Raw genomic sequence first — 27,108 nt, 5'->3', positions numbered from 1 at the left:
TCCAGTGTCTCACCACTCTCACAGTGGAGAATTTCTTCTTGATACCTAACCTAAATTTCCACCCCGTGAATTTAAACCTGTTATTTCTTGTCCCATCACTACAATTCCGAGTCCCTCTTCTGCTTGCTTTTAGGTCTCCTTCAGATACTGAAACTTTTTTGTAAGATTTCCATGCAGCTTTCTGTTCTCCGGGCTGAACAGCCCAGACTTTCTCAGCCTGTCTTTGCGGGGGAGGTGCCTCACTCCCATTATCAACCTCGTGGCCTCCTCTGGACTTGCTCCAACAGTTCCATGTCCTCCTTGTGCTGGGAGCACTAGAGCTGGACACAGTATTCCAGGTGGGGTCTCAGCGGAGGGGAGAGAATGTCCCCCCCTTGCCCAGCTGCCCACGCTGCTTTGGATGCAGCCCAGGATATAGCTGGCTTTGTGGGCTGCGGGCACACACTACCGGGTTATGTTGAGTTTTTCACCCCCCACCCCACCCGTGTCGGTTCTAAAACCAAGAAGCAATGAAATGATCCTGACCGGGGGCGAGGCTGACAGCCCGGCCCCGGGCGCTGTGTCCGCCTCCTTCTGCTTCCTCCTCCTCCGGGACTACGGCTCCCAGCAGCGCCCGGGCTGAAAGTGAAAATAAGCGCCAGGTTACGCTCCTGTTTGCGCCCTCCCCTCCCTCCCTCCCTCCCTCCCGGCGGGCCGCACGTGTCCTTCCTTTCCCTTTTGTTTTCCGCCTGCAGGCCGGCTGCGCGCCCGGGACGCGCCCGCTCCCCCCGGCCCCGGGACCCGCCGGAGCTGCCCCCGGCCCGCGGCAGCAGCCGGGAAGCCGCGGCAGTGACGGAGCTGCGAGTCCGGGCTGCGCAGGAAACTTTGCCGCTTCTCTCCGCGCTCCCCACATGCGAGTGGACAACGTGAAGCCGGCTGCTGCTCTTCCTGCCGCTCCCGTTCCTGCTCCCGCTGCTCCTGCGGCTGCCGGCGGGCCAGCGCTGCCCCCGGCTCCGGCCGCTGCACCTGTGCCCGGCCCCGGAGCTGCGCCGCGGCTTCTCCTCGCCATGTGGGACTAGGAGGGGTCCGGCGTTCTCCTCGGTGAACATGGATGCGGCGGGCAGGGCCGGTGGAGGGGAGCAGAGCCATCCCGGCAGCGGCGGGGACGCCCCCGGGGACACGTCCATGGACCGCTACCTGCGATCTCAGGGCTTGTACAGGAAGAAAGTGGCCAAGGATGGGTCCTGCCTTTTCAGGGCTGTGGCCGAGCAGGTAACTGGTTACATAAACAAAGCTTCTTCTCACGAAAGCATGGGAAGTGGATCTCATTAGTGGGTGGTAATTAGTGTTAAAACGCAGACAGGTATAGGTTAAGGTTATGCAGTCATGTGCCAGTGAAAAACGTGACTGTTAAAATGATTTCCACCTTGTGAGGTGAGAGAAGTTATATGTGTGCAGCTGCCTTATGCCACCAAGAAATCCTTATCTGTTTTGACCTTCCACCGCCTCCTCAGAGCTTTTTTCAGTGTGAGATCTCAACATAGGAATACAGCTGCTGGGTATGAGATTGTCTAGGAAAAGGAATTTAGTGGAAAGAGCTGAGAAGCCACGTTCTTAGTTTTGTTAATTAGTTGACTATAAAATTTGAGAAAGTAATTTATTTTCTGTTCTTCCTGTTGAATTCCCCTCCCCCATTTCAGTGTTAGTGTTAAAGGAAAAAAGCGACAGCGTCATCTTGTCTTAAGTACAAGCAAACAGCAGTGGGAGCTCTGGTGCTTCTGATTGTGGGAACCCAGATTCCTGTGCTAATTATACACAGATCACTTTTTTAAAAAAAAATTCCTTTCCCCACTGAATTGATAAGTTCAGGCAAGCAAACACTATCGATTGGAAGTGGGTGTTTTTTTATCTCAAGGAAATATACATATAATATATATATTGCTATTTTGACTTTTTAAGTTAATACATAGAAAGTTTCTCTCACACTCAAGTGTTGATAGAACTTTTTTTCAGCTATTACATTTTTAACATCCCGTTCTTATTATGGAATCATTTAGTTTGGAAATGACCTCTAAGAAATTAAGGTCTTGAATTGAGAGTTATTAAGTGTTTATCTGCAAATTTGGTCTAATTTGTGCACTCTTCATTCAGAAAAACTGAATTTGGAAGTGATTTATTTTGAGGGTGGTGTGTAAGGACTTCAAGAGACACTGCAACTTAAATTGTCTGGAACTTCCCTGTGTTGTACTTGAGATAACTTGGAACCTGTGATGAAAGTAGTAGTTTTCAAATAGAGATTTGAACAGGAGGTAGAATGTGGGCGTCATATTGGGAACTGAATTCCTGGCTTCCAAAAAACTGTTTGGGCAACAGGCCTGTTGAAGAGAAGGTAAACATGCACTGTGAGACTTGGTTGGACTTAGTTTGAATGAATGCATGTTGGTAGATGACTTCCTCATCCATTCCTGCTGTGACTTCCTTTCAGTTAACTGAAGTCTTTTACAAAGAAGGCAGTTAAAGATTAACAATAAATGCTATTCATTTGCTTCGTAAATCCTCATAAAATTGAAGGTTTGAATTTAGCAAACCTGTGAATTCTGCAGTTACTTAATTTTTTATTAAGTAATAGAAGTTTGACTTGCCTGAAGATGTTGTTGCTGAATGAGCATGCATATTAAATATTCTTAAAAATAAAACTAGAGTATTTCCAAGCCTGTATTTAGACAGCAGTCATTAATTATTTGTGGCCTGTCATCAAAACTCCTGAGATCCAATGTCACCTTGTTCTCTTTCTCCCTCTCTCCCTAGGTGTTGTACTCTCAGTCTCGGCACATTGATGTTAGGATGGCTTGTGTAGACTATCTTCGAAAACATAGGGAGAAATTTGAAGCAGTAAGTATTTTTGTTTTCTTTGTTAGCATTTAAGAAAAGTTACTTTATTCCTTCTGCTTAGGTATATTTTGCACCTCCCTGTGTTTGTGGCAAATATTCATTGTAGCTGAATATCGGTGCTATTTAAATTAATTAGCACATATGTGGTAATTACTCATTTTCTAAGCCTGGAGAGACTTGTGTACTCCTTGGATTGGAGTGATGTGGTATAGGAGGAGTTTTTAGTGCTCATGAAGAAAGGAAAGCAAACTTAATCTTCAGTGTGGTCTATAGTGAAGCTACTATAATCTGGATTTTAGTGTAGTATAATGCCTACTTTAATAAAAGTCATAAAATATTCTTGTTGTGCTAATTAATTGCTTTTCCAATATATGAAGGATTTGACTGATGAGATTAGTGAGATTCTTTCCAGGGTCTGCAGTTTATTATGCATTGGCACTGTAGGTTTTCTTCCCTAAACATCTGTAACTAAGTTTTTCATCAACCCTGGATGTAAAATATTTTGATATTCATTATATTTGGTCAATGCTGTCAGTATTAATCACTATGTCACTACAAATTCCTTTTTTTTTTTTTTTCTTCATTTTAAAAGAGTATTAATCAATAATGGTGCTTCTCTTTGTGTTTGTATGAGTTCTAGTGTACATACTGTTACCTGATTTCCAGGACAGACAGAAAGGGAGTGAGTATGTGTAAGGATCTGCTACTAGAAAATTGTTACTCTATTTTTCTGTTCTAAATTTACTGAACCCAAAATACAAAGACTGTTTTAGGTATGCACTGGCATAGGGAGGAGAAGGAAAGCAGGAATAAGGGTGTGTCTTTGTGCTATAATTTCTGACCTAGTACTCTCAGCTCAAATGTAAGTGATCACATACCATGTGGAAGTTATCAGGAATTAATGATATATTATATCATGATATAATTATACATGTACATATGTACATATATATATTATATATAATGATATATAATACAACAGAACTCTCTAGGACAATGCTGCTCTGACTTGACTCCTTCCAGTTGTTTCTGACTCTTGGACGTCTCTCTTCTTAAGGTCATTTTTTCACTGCGGACTTTTTAATCCCTTTCTTTCCAGAATTACCCCGCTGACTCCAGTATCTGCTTCTCTACTCCTGTTCTCTTGTTCCATTGTGTAGTGTTTTGAAATTCCATGCCCTTTTTGACTCTTAAGTGTATGTTGTTTCCCATATTATCGTTTCCGATCCCTGCTTTGTTAGCCCTAGCTGGTTTTAGCATGGTTTTAGTATTGTTTTGGTCTCTCTTATCCAAACTCCTGGTCCCAGTGTTCTTTATTTCCCTTCACACATTCCATTCATACATTCCCAAGGTGTGACCTCTCCTCTGTCCATCTTTGCTGTCCGTCTGAAAAGTCTCCATTTTAAAAGTTTCTTGTGAGAGTAGGTGTTTCATATTTGTTTTCATTTCCCAGTGTTCTTCGTCCCTCTGGTACCTCGCTTCAGCTCTGCTCATCTCTTTTGCTGCCTCTGTCTCTCACTCTGCTTTGTTTTCTGTCTGGGATACAGCACTGTTTTCTCTCTTTAAAAAACCCAAACAGCATAAACAACAAATGTCTCTTTCCCTAATCTCCTGGTTCAGCTGTTCACTTGCTGCCTCCACAGTAGTTGTGCTTTATTGACATGGTGCTGCTTCCTGAAGTTCTCTTCTGTCTGTTGTAATAATTTCAGCTTGAATTTGTGTCTTTCTTTCAACTGATACTGTTAAAACCAAGATTTAAGGAGTGTAGCCACCATCTTCATTTCCATCCTCAGCCTTTCTTGAAGTGTTATCTTGAATTGCTGCTGTGTTACATTTATTCTCTAACTTTTCAGTTTCCTATGAGAACTTCCTGATGTCCTTCATTTCTTCCTTTGTGCAAATCTTCAGTTTAATTTTGACACAAAAAGTAACCGCTGTCTGTGATCATGTTGGGCTGATCCATCTTTTTCAACTTCACACATGATTGCTTCTATCTAAATTAAAAATGATGGCCAGGTTTGTTAGTTCTCACTTCCAAATGGCTAAACAGAACTTTTAAATTCACTACTCCACTCAGTTCTCCTTATCTTGTTTCTTACTCACTGTGGGTAAAGAGACCATCCAGCTTCTAATTTAAGTTCACAAAGGGATTTCCTTCTTGTTTTGCACCTCTGTGGATCTTTATTTCAAGTAAATCAAACAGATTGTGACTAATGAGCAGTTTTTAAAGGCAGCCTCTCTGTGGCCAGTGTGGCTGAAACACTTTGAAGTTGTCTGTAGCACCTTTCTCTGCTCTTGGCACATTTGAATTTGGCCTCCTCATGTATGTTAGAGAACGCAGTTGAAGGATCATTTTCTTGGGCTGGCACTTGAAATGTAGCCTGATTGTTTGCATCCTTTGCTGAAAGTAAAAGCAGTTTGAGGTGATAGAGAACAGAAAAAAAAGTGCTGTCTGAGTTGGCTGTACTAGATCTTACCACTGCTTCCATACTATGGAAATGTGACTCCTGTTTCTCATTGTCCATTGCTGTTGATTGAACGGGATATTTGAATTCAAGTCCACAGTTATTCTCTTCAGTGACGCTCTGCATGCCTGAGATGAATTGCCTATAAACATCTACATGACATAATCTTTGCTTTTTTCCAGATTCCCTATTTGGCTGCTGAGTTTCTGTTTGGGGGGGTTTTGTTTGCTTTATTTTGACTCGTGTGATGATTTTTAAAGCTGTTTATGTGGTTATTTTCTGCAAGGCAAACCTATGTGTTTGGCTGTTCATTTCTTCATTTCGACATCCCTTTATATTTAGTTTGTAGGCTTTTTGAGGGCAGGGGAGACTTCCATTTTCAGTGGTACATTCCCATTGGTACAGTGGGTCACAGGTTGGGGATTCCATATGCTGCACTACTAAAAATGACTAATTACTGCTGGATGTTTTTTTGTTTTTTTTTTAAATACAGTTCATAGAGGGGCCATTTGAAGATTATTTAAAAAGTTTGGAAAATCCACAGGTATGTTAAACCTCATTTATAATAGAAAGCAAGTACTTTTGCTGAAGTTGATGGCTAATTGGATTTTTTTTTTCCTCTTAAGTGTGTTTGAGCTTAGGAGGTCTTTGAAATATGTGAATATATAGTTTTATGTGTGTACTCACTACTGTAAAATGATTTGGGGAATTGTGTTTTTATGTCTTGCTGAACTCTAGATTCAGTGTTCATATATTTATTTTCAACAATGATTTCTTGCATCTCTTGATCTGCTTATGAGGAGGTATAATTGTATGTTTGTTTGAACTTGGTTTTCTTTTGTTTTCAATACAGGAATGGGTTGGACAAGTAGAAATAAGTGCCCTTTCTCTTATGTACAAGTAAGAAAACCTTTCAAGTATGTTTTACTGAGATAAGTTCTGTTGTTTTGTTAGTAAATCAGTTGGAACAACAAAGATAGAATTATGTTATACCATACCATAGTCCTCCATAAAATTATAAATATATTTGAAAATTGCATCTGTCAAGGGGTTAAATTAAAATAGAGAACTGACTTTAGGAAATGACATTTAATCTGCGATGTGAATACAGGTTTGCAGTAATGCCATGTATCTCGCCTGCACAGCCAGTTGTGGGTAATCTCATACAGTTTGTATTTTGTTAATTTTAATAGCCTAGTTTTCCTGTTAAAATTGCTTTTCTTCCTGTCTTTCACCAAGTCTTTAGTTCTAACCCTATTGCTTATATGTGAGCTGTACCTATTTCCTATGTACTAAATCTTTATTCACAAAGTAGTGAGAAACAATGTGTTGAATATTTATTATTGCTTTCTAATTATTGTGGAAGACAGTGAGTAATCCACAGCATCTTCACTGTCTGCTGTTTATAAACCCATTAAAAATTCAGAATTTCAAAATGTTTACTGTAAATTAATGGCTTTGTCCATAGGTGAGACAGCTGATAAGAGGAGAGAATCAAGCTAGTTAAATATTACCTTTGGGTACTTTGGGTGTTATGTGTGGGAAATTGCATGGAATTCTATCTTTGTATTTTTTGTGAGGTCAATGGGCCAGCTTGGAGTTGCATGTCCTGCATGTATGGGGGAGGACTGAGCTGGAAGTCAGAGCAAAGCTTGCCTCAAGAGGTTTAGTGAGAAGGTCTGATGGTTACACTGAGCCAGGTTGTAGAGGGATATATCTCCATTTAAGTCAGCAGAATTGGATGCTTAATCACATCAGATGATGTGATGGTCATGATCTGTTGTATTTCGGGCCACGAGAAATGTATTCTCCTAAATAGGAGTAGTTTATTTTGTAGTCGTGCCACACTGGTATCCAGGGCCACAGCTGATAAATGAATAACGACAAATCCTGGTTGATAATAGTGGGTGTTTTTAATTATCATTGAAAGCAACATGAGGGTTTTGTGGCACAGATGCAACTTGTATGTGGTATTTCACTGCAGAGGTGAGGCCACAAGGCTAGTTGCTGCCATGCTTGTTTTGGGAAGACAGGCTTCTACTGAAAAGGCAATTAAGAATCTCAGGGAAAGTAGGAACAGTGATAGAGTTATGGGCAAAGTGTTGCTTTCTTTCTTGCATGCTGGCAGACTTAAGGGAAGCAGAAGTAAGAATTTCCTGTTCTGTTTCAATAAGTGACTTTCAGACTTTTCAGGTATAGGATAGAAATTCAGTACAAATAGGTTTGACTTCACTCCTCAGACCTCGCACAAATATAGGTCACTTATCTAGTAAATTTCTCTTTGCTCCCTGAAGTGGATGAGTCTTCTTTTCCTCTCAGAATTGCCTTTTCTGAGTAGTTGTAAAAAGTTTTTGTTTTTTAATCCAGAAACTGTGAATATACTTAGTTATTTTGCAAGACTGATAACACTTTTGCCTGTGTGAGAAAGAAGTTGTAGGAATTGACAGGTTGTTAAGCGAAGAACTCCAAGAGAACATTATGGATGAAAGGGAGAGAGAGAAATATTTAAGTTTAAAATCATGACAGAGATTGATTATAGCAGAGAAATCACTAGGTGATTATACATAACTGTGGTTATGTATCTTTCTTGAATTTGACTTCAATGCTCAAATTTTTACTGATACTACTTCTAAAATAAATTCTTATCTGCTACTTTTTTTTTCCCCCCCAGGAAAGATTTCATAATATACCAGGAGCCAAATGCTTCTCCTTCACGTGTAACTGAAAATGGTTTTTCTGATAAGGTAAAAAACCCCACAAACCTATGGCTATTGTGATGTGCTGAAGTAAGACTTCTTTAAAAACAGCAAGTAGTTGCATGTGACTTTATTATTCAACACAATGAAATGTTCTGAGAATTTAATTTCAGGAGTTTGTTTTGTGTCTGTTTAAGGCAGCTGTGCTGTTAATACATGTAACACTTCTTTTTAAATAGATGGGATGTATTTAGGGTGAGGCATATCTTTCTACTAGTACAAAATTATGTAAAAATCAATTTTCAGGCACTGAAAATTCTGTATTGAATTTTTTTTGGCTTTTGTTCAAATTCTGTTTGGTTTAAAGGACATCCACCAAAAATTTTGATTGTTTTATTGATACATTGAGATCCTGAGAGATAACAAAGCACATGGGTGCTTTAAATTTAAAGGGTGTGCTTATGAAAAATCAAGTGAATTGCAAAGTCTAAAACATCCATATGATTTTTTTCAATAGGTATTGCTGTGCTTCTCAAATGGAAACCACTATGATATTGTGTATCCCATAGAGTATGCAGAGAAGGCTGCTCTGTGCCAGTGTGAGTATTAGCTGTTAGTTAAAAATATATTTTTGCTAAAAATCTTAAAGCTATCAGTATTAGGTCTCCTGAAAAGGCTCTGTATGGAAGTTTGTTATCGTCATTTTTGGTAGCTTGGTGTTCAGTTTGAGTTGTCAATGCCTGTATGATTAGCATCTGAAATAGTGGAATAAAAAGTGATTTAGCTGGTAATTGATTTTGCTCTTCCACTTTCTCCTCCCCTTACCCAGCTCTGCTGTATGAGTTGCTCTATGAGAAAGTGTTTGATATGGATGTAAAGAAAATTATGGCAGAACTTAGCGCTGTTGGTGTGACAGAGGAAAGTAATGGGAGCAGTGAAGTGTCTGCTTCGGATTCAGAAGATGACAACTACAGGTAAATGAAATTGAAAAGTTGCCTGTGAACACATCTTAAATGAGTTTTCTTAGTTTCTGGCGAGTAGTGGAATCCAGCAATGAGGGTTGAAAACATTTAAAAATTACTAAGAAAAGAAGCACTAAGAGGTAGGGTTAGAAGTGTGAAAGAATGCAATGTGTAATCTTTACTTCCCTAAGGATAGGCTTCTGGCCTTCCTCTGTTCTTCCTGCAGTCTAGCTTTCAGTCTCTTTACATAATGAATTATTGCCATTGCAACATGTGCCTCTTCCTGTTTAGAGTAGCAGAATTCCCTGGGAGAATTGTTAGTGTGCCAGTCTGGCATGGTAAACTGTGAGAATGACTTGGCTCACTCTGCAGCTGAGTAGAGTTACAGGAATCCGATCCAGCTTGCGTGGCTTCCAAACATCTGGGGACTGGAATACCTGCTTGAGGTGAAGCTAGTGGAGATATACAGATATAGCTTGCTCCATTTTGATCTTGATCATAGGGAAGTGGGTTTGTATTGCTTTTTGCTGAATTCTTCAGCAAGCTTCGAGAATTTGAGCTGACTCCTTGTGCACAGTCAATCACCCACAGTGCCATTTTTGCACTTAGATATTGGCAGGTTTTCTTCTGTTTGATAGGATTCTTAATTCTGGCTTGTATGAAATTCCAGTGAAACTGTGGAGATGGTTCTGTATCAGTGGATCATGTCCCCTCTTCCCACTGATTGTTACAGTCCTTCTCTAGGGCTCTGCTGTGTGGCATGTGGCAGAAGAAGTTCTTGGAGCTGTTGGGAGCCGGTTTCTCACACAGGTTGAAAATAACAGAGAGGAAGATGATGGGAATCATCACAGGAAAAAAAAGTTGTGGGAAAGGGATTATCTTTTTTTCACGTTTGGAAAAAAATACTAGGGAATGTTGCCAATTAAAATACAAAGTATTTCTGCCTCAGGAAACAATTATTATAGCTAAATGTCAGCTGATGGAAACCTGTACTCCTTTCTGTTCTTGGAGCTTTCCTGGGATTCAAATGCAGTAGCCTAACCCTGTATCTTTGGAATTCCTAAGAAAATATCCTGCTAACCTCCTTAGCACCTTTGGAAATAAGGTCATATGCTCACTGGAGGCTGTGGAACTCAATGTTTTTGATTTAAACCATATGTCCTATAATGCAGGGGCTGGCATGTGTATATGTGACTCTTGACCCAATGAACAGACACTTTGCTGAGTTTATGAAGTCTTAAATCTTTTGCTTGTCTTAAAGTTGATTTCATCATGTTTCATTAGCTAGTTTTCCAGAAGATTCTTTTCATTTTATAAATACAAACTTTTCAATTATGTTGTTAATAAGTGCAATAGTTCTGGGGAGAAGTTAATGTTAAGAGTTGCCTACAACTGTTGTAGGAAAAATACTTGGGACTTTCTCTGTGGAAAGTATTTTTCCAGTGATGTCAGGTGTGGAAAAAAAGAGTAAATTAGAGTGCCTGATGGAAGTTAACTAATGGAGTAGGTTTTGGTTTTAAGAGTTTTTTTATGTCTACTTTGCAATGTTTTCCTCATGTAGTTGCAAAAATTTTAAGAGGACTTGTGTTTCCCGGGTCTTCTACCCCTTGCTTTTTTTTTTTTTTTTCATGAGTGACAACAAAGCACACATTAAGATAGACTTCCTAAAACTTGTACTTAAATCCAAAATCTTATTTTTAAGTTACTTTGATAAAGAAATACAGTTTTTTATTTTAGAAAGCTTTTTCATTTCAAGATATGAGTATAGTCCTTGATATGCTTATTGTCAGGAAAACATAAAGAGAATTGTAGTTTCACTATTTTTATCCCCTTTTAGATGTGTCTTACCTGTTTTTCAGGACTTAGTAATGCTGTAATTCATTATGAAAACTTAACTTTTCTCTGTCCTATTACAGAAGTAAAGCTACAACAGTTAGTGATATGAATGGAATGAAGTCTCTTTCTGGCAACAAGGTATTTGTCCATTGAGACTTCTTTTCTTTCTAATAACTCGTACTCAGCTATATTTTTTAGTATTTAATATTCATGAGAGATAGTTAATAGCTTTCTTAATATATAATATTCTAAAAATTACCTGTTTCTTCGAAAAGTAATGTATACTTTTGATGTGCTGCGAGGTGGACAGGGTCCTTTTTAGTGCTGCTTAGTTCTTAGATTTGTTCTGGCATGGTTAAATGAACACCATTTAATTTTTTTTTTTTCAAAGCTCTTTATGCTCTATGTATTTTTAGCATTTCCATATTTCAGTACAAGGCTTGAGCACTGTGATTGAAAAATGCAAAGCTGGATATGTCTGTGTAGTTGACCATTTAGCACTTTGTTCTGTTCCGTGCAGCACCTTGAGAGCAATGGGAATCCCACCTCATTGGTGTTGCCTAAAAAGGTTCTGAAATCACTTGATCCCTTGGTTTACAGAAACGTTGAATATGATGTTTGGCTCCGATCCAAATGGGGTGAGTAACAGAATACTTCAAAGTTGCAGCTTTTGAAAGCTGTGTGAAGTGAAGCCCTCCCGAAGAACTGATGCAAGTGGCAGTTTAGGTTTAGTTTGATTTTCCTCACATGGGTCAGTGGGCAGATTTAGGGCCTGAACACCTGGTTTGCATTTTTACTCTATCAAGAAAGTAATCCTTTTTGTATATTTAAACTAACAATATATTATTGCTTCTGTATTTACAGATCAGCAAAAACAAGATTTCTCTATTGCTGCTGGCATGCAATACTCCATTGGAGATAAATGTAAAGTAAGTAATACTGAATTGTAGTTTAGAGACACATTAACATTTTGCTCAAGGTGGCCATTTTCCCTCTTTGATAACTATTTTGATATTGCTACTTTCTAAATACTCTTGGCTTGTGTCTTCAGGAGGATATACTTGTTCTTTAATTGTTGGCAGTGTTCATGACTTACAGCATACGTATGACTGATCAGTGCAATTTTGCTCCACAAAGTTAACTCCAAGAGTATATGTAATAAGATGACTGGGAGTCTCAATGTTAAGCATGGAACTGTAGATCCGTGTATTTATGTCTGACATTGGAGATAGTGATTCCTCTTTGTTTACTAGTTTTGATAAAATCTCAGTACTTCCAAGTAATGAAGTACAGCTTGCTTTAATTACTGCAAATCCTGAAGTTTTGGATGATTCTTCCTCTCAGGGTGTTGCAAGTGTGTTACACAATTGGTTTTCAAATTCTGTTAAGATTTGTATGAAGTGTTGCTGCTTAAGAAGAAACAAGGTTTGACATGAAATTCTCAGTTTGTAGATTAGTCTCCTTAGGCGTGTTAATTAAACTGGTGGTACTTGGCTAAACATGTTTCTTTCTAGGACATTTGACCATCTATTAAAGTTACTAATATTAATGACAAAATATTCAATTGGGGGTTGGGGTAATCATGCAAAACAGGGGCTCTTTTAGTTTGTACTTTTTTATTTGTGTGATGGAATCAACCATAGTGACTAAACTGCAGGGAAAACACATCTCCAAACTGAAAAAAAAACCCAACCACAAAATACCCCACAAGCCCTCAACACCCTGGCCCGCAAACCAACCTAATACTGAGTTGATTATTTATTGCTTAATAGTACTTAATAGGCTTAAAATTTGCATTTATGACCCTAAGGCTGTCTTGTGTAGTATTTATTGAAGGGTACAAATATTAGGAGAAAACACTCTGGTAATTAGTACATTCTCTCTGTCAAATTTCATATGTATGTGGCAAGACAGTAAATACATAATATGAAAACATGGGAAGAAAACATGAATAGTGAAATTAAAGTTGGCCAAATTAATACAACTGTAAAGCCAAATACTATAGTGAAACATGAAGAAAATTATTTTTTATTCAACAGAATAATTTTAAGATCACAGAATGTCAGTCAAACATAGTACTATGATCATGTCTGAAGAACTTCTTTTAGTTGTTCTTAAAAAACCTTTTGAAAATAACTCCTGAAGTAAATGGTGTTCATTATGTTCCTAATTAGACTACATCTCACTGAAGTGAAGTGGATTTTAATGGGGGAAAGCTTTGAGTTGTATTGTGAGAAAGAGTGTTTTCAGTAAAGCTGAAAAGCCTGGCTGCACGATTGCTTTTAACTTTCTCATGTGGTTTTGAAAAGCATATTTCATTAAATAGCGTTCCCCAGCAAGCTGTTTGTTTGTGGGCTGTTTGTTTAGTGTTGTGCGTGTGTTTGTTTCAACAGGATTTTTATTTCTTTTTGAAGAAGCCATAGAGATTGAAGATTGTTTTTGATTCATTTACTAAACTGTGTGTGTATTTCTCAGGTCTTTAGTTGGCCAGAGGAAAAGTTGTGTTTCTAATGTTGATATTTTAAAGTGACTTCTTCTCACAGTCCTCTTTAGAGCTAATCCACTTTTTTTTCTTACTCTTGTTCTCTACAGGTGCGCTTAGACCATAATGGGAAATTTTATAATGCCCATATTCAAGAAGTTTTTTCACAGAATGGGCCAGTTGTTGTATTTGTAGAAGAGCTTGGAGCAAAGTGAGTGCTTAATCTCTTTCGGGAGGGAGCACCAAACCGAACAAAGCATTACTTTGGTTCAGAGTTAAACTTCAGCCCCTGAAATGTATCTGTTTTGTTACTTGGAACAGTACTACCACAAATTTGTTAAGAAAACAGCATACTATTAAACAAAAAAGAAAAATTGATTATCACTTCATACTCCTTTCTGTAGTGCCAAGTAGTCTGGGTATTACTTGCAGTGTAGAACAGTAACTACATTAATAGTGTTTTAATTTTATTTTTTTGTGCACAAGATTCAATCCTAAACAGATTGTTACCAGGCTAATAAGGTGTTGCTTGTACTCAATAATTAGATGCTGGATTTGTGACAAGCTTTTCATACTGAAAGGTCTGTTAAAGCACTGAGCTCCTCTGGTGGTTGAGTAGCTATGCCTGATTTTAATACAGAGTTGCTGTTTAGATCAGCATCATCTTTGCCCCACCTGGGACAAATTAAGGTTGTTGCTGTGGATTTGATGGTTTTGGTTGTGTGGGGTGGGTTGTTTTTTTTTTTGTTGTTTGTTGGGGTGTTTTGGTAGGGAGGGTGCTGGGAGAGAGCAGTTTGAGACATCCCGAGCTCTGCTGTAAGTCCTGTCACTTCTGGGTCAAAAAAATACACATTGATTGTATTTTGGGAAGAGGAAACACTTTCAATCAAGGTAAATGAGAAAGATGCCCATTAATCTCATTTAATCTCTATTAAAAAAAACATCCTGCAAGATATGAAGATTATCTTGCAGTTTGAATCCATTTTAAATTGGAGTTTAACCCGTTTCCATGTCTGCCTTTCAAATAATGTAAATAGTTGCTTGAAGCATCCTACAGCATCCTCACTTAAAAAGGCAGCAATTGTTCTGGGATATGCACCCTCAATGTAACATCTTTCAATTCTGGCACCTGTTGCAGTGTTGGTAATAAATTTATCTAAGTATATTGCTTTTATTTAAGTACATTGCTTTTTGTGACCATCCCCTTTTTCTGTCTGCCCTGAAGACATTACAATAGGCACTTCACAAATGGCTGATAATTCCTTACTGATAAGTTTGTGTCAACCTACCAGTTTTATGTAAAAAGGAAAAAAAAAAAAGGATTTGCTGTTCTACACATTGCTTGAGTGTAATCATAAATGCAAAGGATTTTAAATGCAATGTTCTCAAAAATGGGAAGATCTGTCAGTATTAATGAACATGTAGTATTAATTTATGCAAGTCCCAGTCTGGTCTTTTAAGATATTATTCTCTCCATAATTCCTTGTTTTGTAGGCATGCTGTCTCACTGAAGAGCCTTAAACCTCTTCCACAGACCTCTCCTATGGAGGGCTGGAACACTGTGCCAGGGAAGAAGATAAAAAAGTTTTACCCAACATGGGGGCAGAATGCTCAGCCTGGTAGGACTGTACCTGTCTTAGTGTGGCAGAATTTTCTTTGTCAGATGTTTTGTCCCATAGAGCTTAAGAAAAATGATTAAAACTAAAGTCTTACCTGTTTTCACATTGCTATCACAGATGCAGAGTGCAGAGGGCCAAAGAATCAGAGCAAGTCAATCAAACCCCAGTCAGCACTACCTCCTCGACTTCAGCATACTGTGGGAACCAGGCAGCATCAGTTCTTGTGTTCTGGGCCCCAACCTCATCAGACCTCAACTGAGCAAAAAGCTCCCATCAGGAATCCTTCCCAGTCTGCAAGGTAAAACTGCAAACAGCATCTTCCCTGGCTTGAACTCTTGACTGAGCTTCTGGAAGCCCAGGTGCCTGCTTCAGATGCTTCCTGCATACTCTTTTTGAAATATGTTGCCATTGAATTCTTAGGGAGTGTCCCAAGTCCTTAAGAATACACACAAGCACAGGAAATTATAATCATTTTTTTTTCCTTGCATGGCAGAAACTGACTACAAAGCCACATATTTTTTCTTGGAACATCGATGTTAGTGTGGATTTTGTTGTACTTGTTTTTCTTTTTGGTTGGGCTGAAATAATGTTGCAAGTGCTTATTGGGCATGGCTAAGATCTTCTCTCAGCTTCTGCTGAATCTGTCATAGGGGGCTGCTTTGCATTCTGAGTTAGAAGTCTCTGAAACACTCTTAGTGTTTTGCCTGCATTTGTTGGCAGCGACTTTTTGATTCCTTGGGCTGCTGCAGTAGAGTTTCTATTTCCATCATTGCATCTTTTTTCCCTCCTAACCCACAAGTTTGTACTGGATTTGATCTGGAGTTTCTTAGTCCAAGTGATCCTGCTTTGTTTTTTCCCACCAGGAAAGTGGAGCGTGAGCGAAGTGAGGAGCTGAGCCATGGCAGCAGGGACTGTAACTACTTTGGGCTGTCTCCAGAGGAGCGCAGGGAGAAGCAGGCCATAGAGGAGTCCCGTTCCCTTTATGAGATCCAGCAGCGGGATGAACAAGCTTTTCCTGCTCTTTGCAATGTATGCTGTATTCCTTGTAATTAACAGTGCATTTTCCATACTTGTCTGTGAACCTTTCATTAGCCATTGGTTTGCTGTCCTTGAATCACACTGCAATTCAAAAATGAGGAATATTTATTTTGCACTCACTTTGTAATTAGAAATACAGGTATCTGCGATGCTTTATATGTTAAAGATAAGAAAATACACATAGTAGTTTATCTTGGGAATAATTGAACATCCACCACACAGGGCTTTAGGAATGTAATTATGGGAGACACATGAGCATCTGTGGCTGTAGGATTTTGGAGAGATCATTCTATTGATGCAATTTTAATGAAAGTAGGTGGGAGTCTCAGTACATCCGGGGAAGTGAGCAGATTCTGTGGGTAAGGAGCTACTCTCCACTTAGGTTTGTTCTAGAGATGTGGTAAACAAGAATAAGGCTGGAAAGAATGACTAGGTGAAAGACTGAAGCCTAAGGGACAGAGGTTGCTCTTTCCCCCTGAGCAGTAACAGTTTGCTGTATTTGCTCACTTGCAGGAGGAGGATGTGATTTCTTGTCTGAGTGAAACAGATTTTGTCACTTCAGCTAGTGACATGAATGCTCTTAAGGGACACTTGGCAAAATTTAGCAATGAAGGAGAAAGAGTGGATGAATCTGCAGGCTACTGAGCCAGATTCCCCCCTTCCCCTTTCTGCTTGTCACAGACATAAATATTATTTGTCATGAAGGCATTATAGTATCATAGCAGGTGATGGTGAAGTGTCACTGGACTAATTACATAAAGTGATATTTCTGCTTTTGTCAACTTCTTCAGAACCAGTCAGTCTGTCAGGCTGCTACACAGACTGTGGATAATGTAAACCAGAAAAAGTTCTCGAATAGTGAAAGAAGAAACAGCAAGTGGACAGCAGAGGTGGAAGAGCAGAAGGAGAAAGGTAAAACTAAATGGGTTTAGATAATGTCTCTTTTTTTGTTTGCTTGGTTTTGCTACCAGCCTCAGAATTTATTCAAAATGAGGCATCTGTTTAGGCATTGAGGGGGGAGTTATCCTAAGTAGCAGTACCAAACTAAACTGGGCTGGAGTTAGGAAAGTACATTTCCCTGCATCATGAGTGTGGCTGAGAGTAGACTTCTGGCTGGGATTTTTGTAATAAATGAGAAGAGAAATGAGAGAAACAAAACAGACTTATCAAAGCTACCCTAAATTCGATCTTTTTGAAATTGGAGAGTGTGTGGCAGAAAGTGCCAGTGGAAGAAGCCTTAAGAGTAACTTATGAGAAAAGCAAGTAAAAGTGTTCACTGTGGCATGGTTAAGAATTAGTATACAATGGTACAGGAGAGGGAGAAGACAGTGTACAGAAGGGTTGGAAACAACAAACCTGTTTACAGTAGAAAATGCTGTCACATGGTTAAATTTTTGTTTGGGTTTTCTCCCTCCTCCCAGTCAGTTACAACACTTCAGCTTCTCTTCATGGACTTAAAGCTTTTCCTCTTCTGCGAGGAAGTGGAACATGGCAGTAATAGATGAAAACTGGGTACCAGGAGGAAGGTAGTTAGCCAATCTCTGCTAATTGCAAAGGAATTTTTTTCCACCTTAGCAAAGGAGCATTCACGTTTTTAAGGAATGTTCATGTAGAGAAAGCTGGAGAGAAAGTAAAGACTCCAGTGTCATCATGGATTTGGCATCATGAAGGGCATGGCATGTTCAGCTTCATGTGCTTTTTGTGACGCTCTGGATTGCGTTGCCTCTTGTGAAACTAGGTTAACAGCCCTATGGGAATCAAGTATACTTCCTTCTGAGTGTTCAGGGATTCTTATTGCTGCTCAGGGATTTGACAGTAATTCTCAAAATCAATACTGTTTCCATTTATACTCCTGTCTAGTTGTGACAGAGTATATAACAAGCTTTTTAAAAGTCTGTATCTGCTATTGATAAACTGGGCATGAGTGTGATTGATAAGCAGTGGTAGCCAGGTCTGAGCATAAGCCAGAATGTGAAGAACTTGTTCAGATCTTATTATGTCATGACTGTTTTTCAACACTGTCTTCTCCACTGAACTGTTTACTGGTGCTTGAGAAGTGAAGGTTTGTGAAGCAGTCTGGAAACTTTCCTAGATCTTTTAATCCACTGCAACCTTCTAAACTGTTTTTACTCAGTCAGAAGTAGACAAGACTTTGAGCTTCTGTTATCTTAACACTTGAATATGAAAATGCCGATCAGACACTTTCACTTTAAGCAAAGTACAAACTTCTGTTTCATTAGGAGCAATTTAGGATTAATATATTTAAAGGGACAGCTGCATTTTATTCCTGCTTTCTCCAAGCATCACTGAAATGGTTTCCAAACATCAGTAAAGAACTCCTGTAGAGCCTGGAGAACCCAGGGTGAAGTAGCTGCTCTTTTACGGCCCGAACAACTGTTTGTTTTAGGATGCTTTGATCTTTGGTAAAATTACAAATTTAAGTTTTCTGAAGTAATATATACTAAGATACAGGTTTGATTTTGAAAGTTTAATATTGGAAAGACAAACTAACTGGCTTAAGTTGTGATAGCCATAAGTGGTGTAATGGTTCATTTACTAGGTTATGTCTTGGTGTTGCAGAGTCAAATTCCAGGCAGATCCACTTAAGTCAGAAGCTTGAGCCAAATTCATCTGAGGTAATCTTAAAGAAAAGACCAAATTTTTTTTTAATGTTATTGCTTCTCTGATACATGATTAGCAGAGCAATAGCTGCCTTCAGAGCTGTGATTGCTGCTGCTGCTTTAGAGCTTTTAGTGAAATACTCCTAAGGCTGGAGGCTTGTATTTCTGTCAGCTTTCCTCAGCCCTGTAATCTATACATAGTCTTTTTCTGCAATTGGAGTCCTCAAACCTGGGCTATCGAGAGCACTTACGAATCTGGATTTGTAATTGCTTAGTACAGTCTGTACTTTCAGTATAATGGGACCACAGAAGATTTGATGTTTGCTAATAGCTACTGTGCTAACAGACCATGAGCTCTGAAGTTCAGTGAAGATTTGTGGCCTCTTGTTGGCTTTTAACCTTTGCTGTCCTTTCAATGAGCAAAATGTCACACTAGTATAATATGTGATGGGTGCTTAGCCCACTTTGTATGGAGTGTGGTTTATTTTTATTATTTTGTGAATAACTGTTTGTAAAGTTAATCTGACTATTAGACTAGCGGTGTATGTTGTTTCTAACTTTGCTTTAGAAGAATAGTCAAGATGAGAGTTATCCAAAAGCTTCATCTCCTTTGGAACAAGTAAAAACAGATTCTCCGATTCTTGCTGAGCAAGTAAGAAATGTTTGTTTGATTTCAAAGTTTTCCAGTCAGGACACTTCAGACAAAGGGGAGCTTCATCACAGCCACGTATGTATTACAATACTGGCTTTTAATTACATGGTCATTATGGTGATAATGCTAAAATTTCATATTTACAGTTAGGAATCTGTTATGTCAAGTATAAAGATTGTAAAAGGACAGCCCTTGATAGAAAAGTAAAAGTATGTCTATTCTTTCCTGAGAGAGGGGTTATTTCATACTTTTCTACCAAGGTAACTGTGCTTTTCCCTTTAAATTCTTTAGCTTCTCCTTATCAGGTTTCTCCGAGGTTGTTGGTAATTGCTTGTTGAGGGTGGCTTTTCTTTTGGGTGGGAGATACTTAAAGCATGAGGAGGTGGTTCCAGCACTGATGGCTCTGTGGTACAGGCATGGTTGGACAGAACTCAGAGCAGAGCTCTCCACACAGTGATGCAGCTCAGGTTTCTTTGGGTATGTTCCTAGTTAGTACCTCCATGTGGGGATGGTGGTAGTCTGGATAAGACTGAGCCATCAGGGTCAGCAGCCATGATGGGATTTAGATTTGTTTGTTTTTACAGAACCTGACGGAGTGCTTGCCGACCATAACTCCAACGCCCTCTCCAGTCTTCTCTGAGGTGCATTTACCTCCAGCAGTGCCTTCTGTACCAGCCATTGTGCCAGCTTGGCCAAGTGAGCCAGCAACATATGGACCAGCAGGTTTGCAGAAATATTAACATTAATCAGAAGTTACTAACCCTGGAAATACTTCAACCCTCTTACTAAGTTGAAGATACCCCCAGGAGACACTGGCTCATAAAATTCCATATTCCAAAAGCAGACATTCATAGGAATGTATTTTCTCACTGCTGAAAGCTGGTGAGACTTCTAACATCTTTAATTGCCTGTATGTATAGTTTGCTTGACTCCCAGCCTGAAGGTATGAGAGAGTAGTGTACTTAATTGGCTGTTTTTCCTCTTGAGTGGGATAGCATTGAGTTTTGAGGATCTGCTTAAGGTAGAACATATTGTCAGCATGTTGAAACCTGGTAAGTGTTTGTGCTCTGTGTCCCATGTAATAATAGACTCCTTGGTTGACTGAGGCCTCAGCTTGGGGCTTGTATGTCTGAAACTAATGAGATCCATTTGGACCTGAGTTGCAAAGCATGTGTAATGGGTTTTTGTGTGCTGTGCATATCTTGTGGTCTGTGGAATTAGCTTAGGATCAATAGTGCTCATTAGATCAGGTGCTGCATTTTCTCTCACACTGCTGTTTCTGTACGAGAACCAGCTTTCAGATCAGCCTCCTTTGTTCACATGAGACAGAGGCAATCCTGTCTCACTTGACTGTATCCGTGACAGAAGATGTGCAGCCAAGTTGATCTAAGCTCAGATTCAGAGTTGACTCTAAATGACTAGTCAGAATGACAACTTCAGTGATTCACATAAAAGTTTCAGTTCCCCCATTTTTTTCTCCTTCCTATTTCCTTCTGGCATTCCTAGTTTTAAAAAGAAGCATAGGATCAATTTAGCTATTTCTGGAAAGCTTAACCTACTTGTTTCATTCTTTCTGAAAACTATTCTCTGCATTTTGAATCCTGCTTTTCTGATGTCTTTTGGTTTGTGATTATTTTTATATACATATATATTTTCATATATTCATGTTCCATAATTATATTTTCATTATTCATATTTCATATATCCATTTATATTGATACCTGTTCTATTTATATATATATATGTATGTTTGTTGGGTTTTTTTCCCTCTAGGTATTCCAACCCAAATACCTGCTTCTTCACTGATGCCAGGACCAGCAACGGGACCTGACTCTATTGTATCACAGGCTCAGGTAACATCTGCTTCAGTTGCTGGAGTTCCTGTGTGGCTACAAGCAGTTAACCAGCCTTTAATGCCTTTGCCTCAGACTCTGAATCCCTATCAGGATCCGCTATACCCTGGATTCCCTTTTAATGAAAAGGGAGAAAGAGCCGTTGCACCTCCTTACTCCCTGTGCAGTACTGGGGAAGACTTACCTAAAGGTAAGAAGTGTGAATTTTACACCACTTTTCCAAATAGGTCTTCTTTTCTTAAAATGTAGATAAACACAACTTTTTTGGGTCCTGTTGTCATTCTTTGTCAAAAGATCCAATGATTTAAGATGTGGGAGGGAATATTGAACAGAATTGTATCTCTTTAGTTTGCAGTGTCAATGTTGTGACTTTCAAGTGGTCACACCTGGAAATCTGGTAGGATGATTTTGTGTCTTAGCTTGTCCCACCATAACTTGAGGTTTTGTGCACGTAAAGAATTGTCTTTGGAGAACTGCTCCTGTCAGAGTAATAGGTTTGCTCATGTCATTTAAAAGATGTTGAGTATTTCCTTACTAATCTGGGTAAATACAGGTTTTGGCATACTATGAATGCAACATATGCCCATAGAGAACATCTCATGTCTGACTGCACAGTGGTGTTTGTTTAGTGAACTGTTTCTTTAAAAACTAGTTCACAGACTGTTAAAGCTGAAATTTAAACTGCTGTTGTGTTCTAGATATCTTCCTGTGGCAAAAAACCCCAACTAATCAACTGAAGACAAGCAATAACTTTACACCAGTGTTCTCTACTGAAATGGAACTTTATGCAGTTTTTGTATCAGATTAAATATTTTAGGTCTTCATAAATATTTTTGTTCTTGTTTTTTTAGATAAGAACATTCTTAGATTTTTCTTCAATCTTGGTGTGAAGGTAAGTCTTCAAACTTATGTTTTCACGTTTGTTATAAAAATCGCTTGTAAATAATTGTTGGAACTTGGAGTGCAGGACATTTTGTTGCTGTACATTTCAAGTGCATCTTTCAGTTTGAAGTACTTTCTTATTTTGTGTTCTGTTAACTGGGATTCCAGCAATTGTCCACAGTGCAGTTCAAGTCAGCAAAAGTCAAATTCATGTCACCAGCATAGTGAGAACTATTGGCTTCCAGCTCTGGCTGCACGACCAGCAAATTGTGCTTTTCAAAGTCCCAGATAAATCCTAAGTGTGAAGATGCTTATTTCAGATCATATGCATAGGGAATGAGAAAATGCCCTCAGAGTGCAGCCCTGGCTGTGTACTGGCAAAGCCACTGCACTACAGATCCCAAAATCTTTTCCTTAAGTAACCTGCATATCTGTTCTTTCTGCTCAGGTTAATAACAGTATTTCACTTTTTTCAGTAATTACAGTAGTGTGTATGTGTAAATGTGATGCAAATCTGTGTGTGTGGTTGGAGAAGAGGTTCAGCCAACGTTTTCCATTGCTTGGCAAGGACTGGCTGTTTGCTTTATTTCTCCCTTCTGCACATAAAAATGTTCCTTTTTTACTTTCTTATTCCTTATGTCAGGCAAAGGACTTGGGGCAAGGTGCTGAGAGCGCTTGGGCTTATTTCAAGGGACTTTTGCCATAGCAACAATATTCTTTGGTGTCTGGGCATGGAAAGAGGGAATATTCAGCACAGTTTCCAATGTAAATTTGATACCTCTGCCTAATATAAGTTTCTGTGCTTAATAGGAAGTCCGTTAGTTGTTAATTAGCAAGTGTCACCACAATGCATTTAAACAGCTTGAGTTTCCTAAGCTAACAGTCTTGGGATCCTCCTTACTGCTACTGTGGATTATTAGGATCTAGCCTGTCCTTTTGGTACTTCAGCACCATCTGCTGGTCCCAGCCTATGTTCTAGCAGCTGTGCTGCTCCGCTGGTGTCTCAGGGTACAGCAGGCCCGGGAAATACTCTCTGCATTGTCTGTCTACTGCTCTGCTCCAGACCCTGCCCTGCCCACACCCTTCCACTGCACATTTAGAGGGGAGGGGCTCCTGCAGAGGAGGCCTGTCTAGGCTTTTCAGGATGGTTTGCTCCAGGGACTGTTTACAGAGTCCAGCTCATTAAGGTGGAGGTAGGGGAAAGGGAAGGGGTCACGATCTGAGGTGGATAACTTCAGTGCTGTGGCCTTTGCAAAGTGAGGTCTAATAGAATAACTTGCCAATATAAATAAATTGCCAGTAGAATAATTGCCAATAATTGTGATTTTGGAAAATTAGTTTGAAATGTTTCTCTTCAAACATATAGTTGTGACTATAACATATAACTGTGACATTTGACTTACTGTGTCAAACTTTGTCTTTAACCATATAGAAATTGAAGTAACTGTTGACCATTTCAACTGCATTTGGAAGGAAAACAAAAAATAAGAACACCATCCTAGAGTCATAGGATTTAGAACTGAGGGCAGTCACTGTAAAGAAAATTAACTTTTATCTCCTATAATTAAATGTTTCAAAATGGTAAATGACTGGTGTGTTTTTATGTCTGTCTGAACATTCAAAAGACCAAATAACTGATTATGTTTTTTTTCCCCCCCTGCTGTCTTGCAGGCATACAGTTGTCCCATGTGGGCACCCCATTCTTACCTGTACCCCCTGCACCAGGCCTATTTAGCTGCTTGTAGAATGTACCCAAATGTGTCCCTTCCTGTGTATCCGCACAACCCCTGGTTCCAGGAGGCTGCTCCCACTCAGAACGAAAATGAAACCGCACGACCAAACAGGCACTTTGCTGTCCAGACCGAGGCCAGGTCCAATGGTCAGATTCCACAGGTTGACAGATCTCCATCACTGCCTCTGATCATACCTTCAGCTCAGGTGACAGAAAGTCAAGGACAGGTCTGTGTCGAACCAGAGAATCCAGCGCAAGCTCTTCATGCGAACTACGAGGAGTCCCTGAGAGGGAAGAATATGTTCCCGCAGCCGCCCTTTGGACACAATCACTTTCTAGGAGCTGTTCCAATAGCACCTCCTTTTTTTCCTCACTTCTGGTATGGGTACCCAGTTCAGGGTTTCATTGAGAATTCAGTAGCAAGACCTAATGTTGTCTTGTCACCTGAGGGTAAAGAGGCAGCAGTTGGCACCTCTGCCAGCATGTATGTGGGCAAAGAATGCAGCCCTCCAGTTCCTGGAGTGAACTGTGCAGAGCAGCTCCAGAAGAGCAACACTGGCAGCAGCTCCAACACTGTCCCATTCCCAGTGGCTGCTGCAGGGACTCCGAAAGACGCTTCAGCCAGGGCACCTCAGCTGGAGCAAACCTGTCCATCGGCTGCTTCTAAGCAGAAAGCAGATGGGCAGCAGCATCGCCCTCCGCAGACACAGGGTCCAGAGCGGCCAACGGCAGGGCCCAGCACGCAGCCACTGCTGGCAGAACCTCCCAAAACCGAACTGAAACCCGGCACTCCTGGCCGGAAGGAGAAGCCTGCTAAAGGGAGAGAGTCCAAGGGCACTGGGAACGTGCAGACGGAAAGCAGGGCCCAGAGAACGAGGGAAGAGAGCTCTGAAGATGACACTGAGGTTTCCGACATGTTGAGGAGTGGCAGATCCAAGCAGTTCTATAACCAGACTTATGGAGGAGGCAGAAGGCCCAGACCTGACCGGGGTTATTCCAGCAGGGGAGGATACCAGTTCCAAAGAAACGAGGAGGCCTGGAAAGGACCACCCAGCAGAAGCAGAGATGACGGCTACCAGTATCAGAGAAACTTTAGAGGGCAGCCATATAGAAATGACAGGAGAAGGGCAACACTGGGAGATAATCAGAGGGGGCAGCAAGCATAAAATGAGTGGATAATTGGAAAATTTAAGAAGCAAAAATAATTTGAAGTAGCAGTTTAAAATCTTAATTTCTTTTTATTGAAGTTCAATGATATGTTTAATTTTTGGCTAATTTGTGGCAAGTAAAGACTAGGAGGATGTCAAGTCCTACATAGGGTTTTTGGGGGGATTCTAGAGTTTGTTTGGCTTAGCAGTTTTTCTTCAATGTCAAATTAGGAAAAAAAGTAGGTTTAGTATTGGGTTATTTTTTTTCCCCAAAAGGTTTGCCTTTGTGATAGAGGATGGGTATGTGCGTTTACTAGAGTGACAAATGACAGCATTTGATGTGATCTAGATTCTAAAATTGACAGTAACATTGCACCAAATATAAATGTATATTTTATCATTCAATGCCTTAGTTCTGAACTGAGCTAAAGGAATTCTCAGCCTACTGCACTGTTGTCTCTGATATGCTTCCAACCCAAAGGCCTTTCATCTCAAAAAGAAAAAAATATCTGTCAAACTTGAATGTTTCTCTTGTGTGTTACACGTATGGCAGCCAGCTAACCCTGTGTCTTAGGTATGTTGTATATAGTTCTTTTCATAATCATAGGGTATATTTTTGAATTTTAAAAAGCATTTATTTGTTGAAATCAAAATCAAGACAAGCAGTCAAGAATACCTGTGTATGAACTGATAAGAATGGCTGTTTCCACCATGAATTCTTCTTAATGCTGGTGTGACTAGAATGGTGCCTATGCCAACTGAATAATTACAAAGACAATAAAAATGTAGATGCTATGCATTTCCAAAATAATTCTGCATCTGTTATAATAGCAGAAATTTTTTTAATGCCACTTTAACACTAATGCACTGACAAATCCTAGATATTTTGTGAGGAGATGCATAAAGTACGTGTTACGTTTTTTTAAGTTTGTACGATTGAGCTACTGTTCAGTATTCTTTTGTTGTTGCACTGTTGATGTTTTGCATGTACAACTCCTTGCTGGAACTACTTTTAAAAGCAAGAATGGAGAGTCTCAGTGTGCTCTGCTCTTCCCTACAATTCAGAAGAAAGTGGCTTCTGCCTTATATTTTTACACTGTGTCAGAGTTCTGATGCTGTTTCTTCTGAGCCCGGTTACGATCTCCAGTGTTCCTGTTGCCTTTGCAGTCTGGATGTTCAGCTGTCCAGGCTCGGAGAGTGCAGTGTGCACAGTATTCACTCAGCTCTGTTGCTCTGTAAAATTGAACTGTTGTGTATATTTTTATATCTCTGTATACAGTAGTGTAGGTGATGGTACCCATTCATTGTGTCTGAGATTGTACACCCTTGGTGCAGAAACCAGAGTGATAGTTACATGATAAAGAGTTTGTTTTCAGATGCATGCTATGTATAAAACCCTAATTAAAATAAATGTTTTGTCTTTTCATTTGCTTTCTAAATTATATTAATGTATTTAAACCTTTTGCAATGGCATTCAATGAAGTGTTGTTCTTACAGAGCAGCTGTAGTAAGCAGCAGAATGATGAATAGGGTCTGGCAAGCAGCGAAGAAATAGAAGCCATAAACTTAATTTGGAGTTCTTGTTTGTAGGGATAGGGGTCATGCTGGAAGCTTTTTGGTTTTTCTTTTTAAAATCTAAATACTTTTTCATTCAGAAATGTATTCAGGATTTCAAAAGAGGCAATCTTCACATTTTCAGGTAGAGAACAAGCTCTGAGGGATTTAACTGTTGTTACCATTGTGTTTCTCTGTTTATTTCAGCTCCATTCAAAAATGTAAAGAGGGCTGTTCTGATGCATTTTAAACTCTCAACTCCAGCTTTTGTAGACAACCGAAATTTGTGCAGCAATCACTGATCTAATCATCCTCTCCTAGAGCAGCTAGTTCGTCACAAGCTTTGTTGCAAGAATGAAGGTGGTAACGCTTCCTGCAGGAATTTATGGGGAAACACTGGGGAAGAGAGGCATGACAGTAACTGGGAGAGATGTGCTTTTAGAATTTGCTTTCAAAAGCCAGCTTCTTTCAGCTGGGTCCACACGGCCTTTCTACTCTAGGACAGTGAAGGACTGGAAGGTGCAGATAGAATTTCTCCAATGCTGATCAAGTAAGTCTGGTTTCCTCTCTTGCTGAAGTAGACTGACTGGCCCAACCTCTGGCCTGGGGCAAGATGTTTTAGATTGCAGGATCCTCCTGTTAACATATGTAATATTTAGTATATAATGAGCTGTGACACACAGCTGAACCACATCTT

At 39.6% G+C, this 27,108-nt stretch overlaps 1 protein-coding gene across 11 annotated transcripts; it reads left to right on the top strand.

Moving 5' to 3' along the window:
- The first annotated feature begins 608 nt into the window (after positions 1-608).
- Positions 609-26,283, top strand: OTUD4 (OTU deubiquitinase 4). Of its 11 annotated transcripts, none has more exons than XM_086889344.1 (22): positions 609-1,251; positions 2,788-2,871; positions 5,830-5,880; positions 6,190-6,236; positions 8,008-8,080; positions 8,550-8,631; positions 8,862-9,006; positions 10,911-10,968; positions 11,351-11,468; positions 11,695-11,759; positions 13,423-13,523; positions 14,807-14,931; positions 15,049-15,229; positions 15,795-15,960; positions 16,761-16,881; positions 18,550-18,605; positions 19,159-19,242; positions 19,827-19,965; positions 21,016-21,095; positions 21,171-21,285; positions 21,947-21,987; positions 23,649-26,283. In XM_086889344.1, exons 1-22 carry the CDS (start codon positions 1,087-1,089, stop codon positions 24,873-24,875), a joined length of 3,324 nt encoding a protein of 1,107 aa, XP_086745470.1. In that variant the 5' UTR covers positions 609-1,086; the 3' UTR covers positions 24,876-26,283. The 11 variants fall into 11 exon arrangements, with proteins under 11 accessions (XP_086745470.1, XP_086745466.1, XP_086745473.1 ...); XM_086889340.1 differs by having other exon boundaries at positions 633-1,251; positions 19,159-19,317; XM_086889347.1 differs by lacking the exon at positions 19,159-19,242 and adding an exon at positions 19,270-19,317 and having other exon boundaries at positions 698-1,251.
- Positions 26,284-27,108: the final 825 nt, after the last annotated feature.

This window comes from Cyanistes caeruleus, chromosome 5 (assembly GCF_971803275.1).
Source record: "Cyanistes caeruleus chromosome 5, bCyaCae1.hap1.1, whole genome shotgun sequence".
Taxonomy (NCBI): Eukaryota; Metazoa; Chordata; class Aves; order Passeriformes; family Paridae; genus Cyanistes; species Cyanistes caeruleus.
Note: the sequence above shows the minus strand (reverse complement) of the source record. Positions and strands in the feature narration are given on the sequence as shown.

Bases quoted from the DNA above. Each gene is read 5' to 3' on its own strand.
- OTUD4 (XM_086889338.1), top strand. From the start codon at position 1,087: ATGGATGCGGCGGGCAGGGCCGGTGGAGGGGAGCAGAGCCATCCCGGC. The intron at 5,881-6,189 runs GTATGTTAAACC...TTTTCAATACAG, and splicing joins AAAGTTTGGAAAATCCACAG to GAATGGGTTGGACAAGTAGA. The intron at 13,524-14,806 runs GTGAGTGCTTAA...CTTGTTTTGTAG, and splicing joins GTAGAAGAGCTTGGAGCAAA to GCATGCTGTCTCACTGAAGA.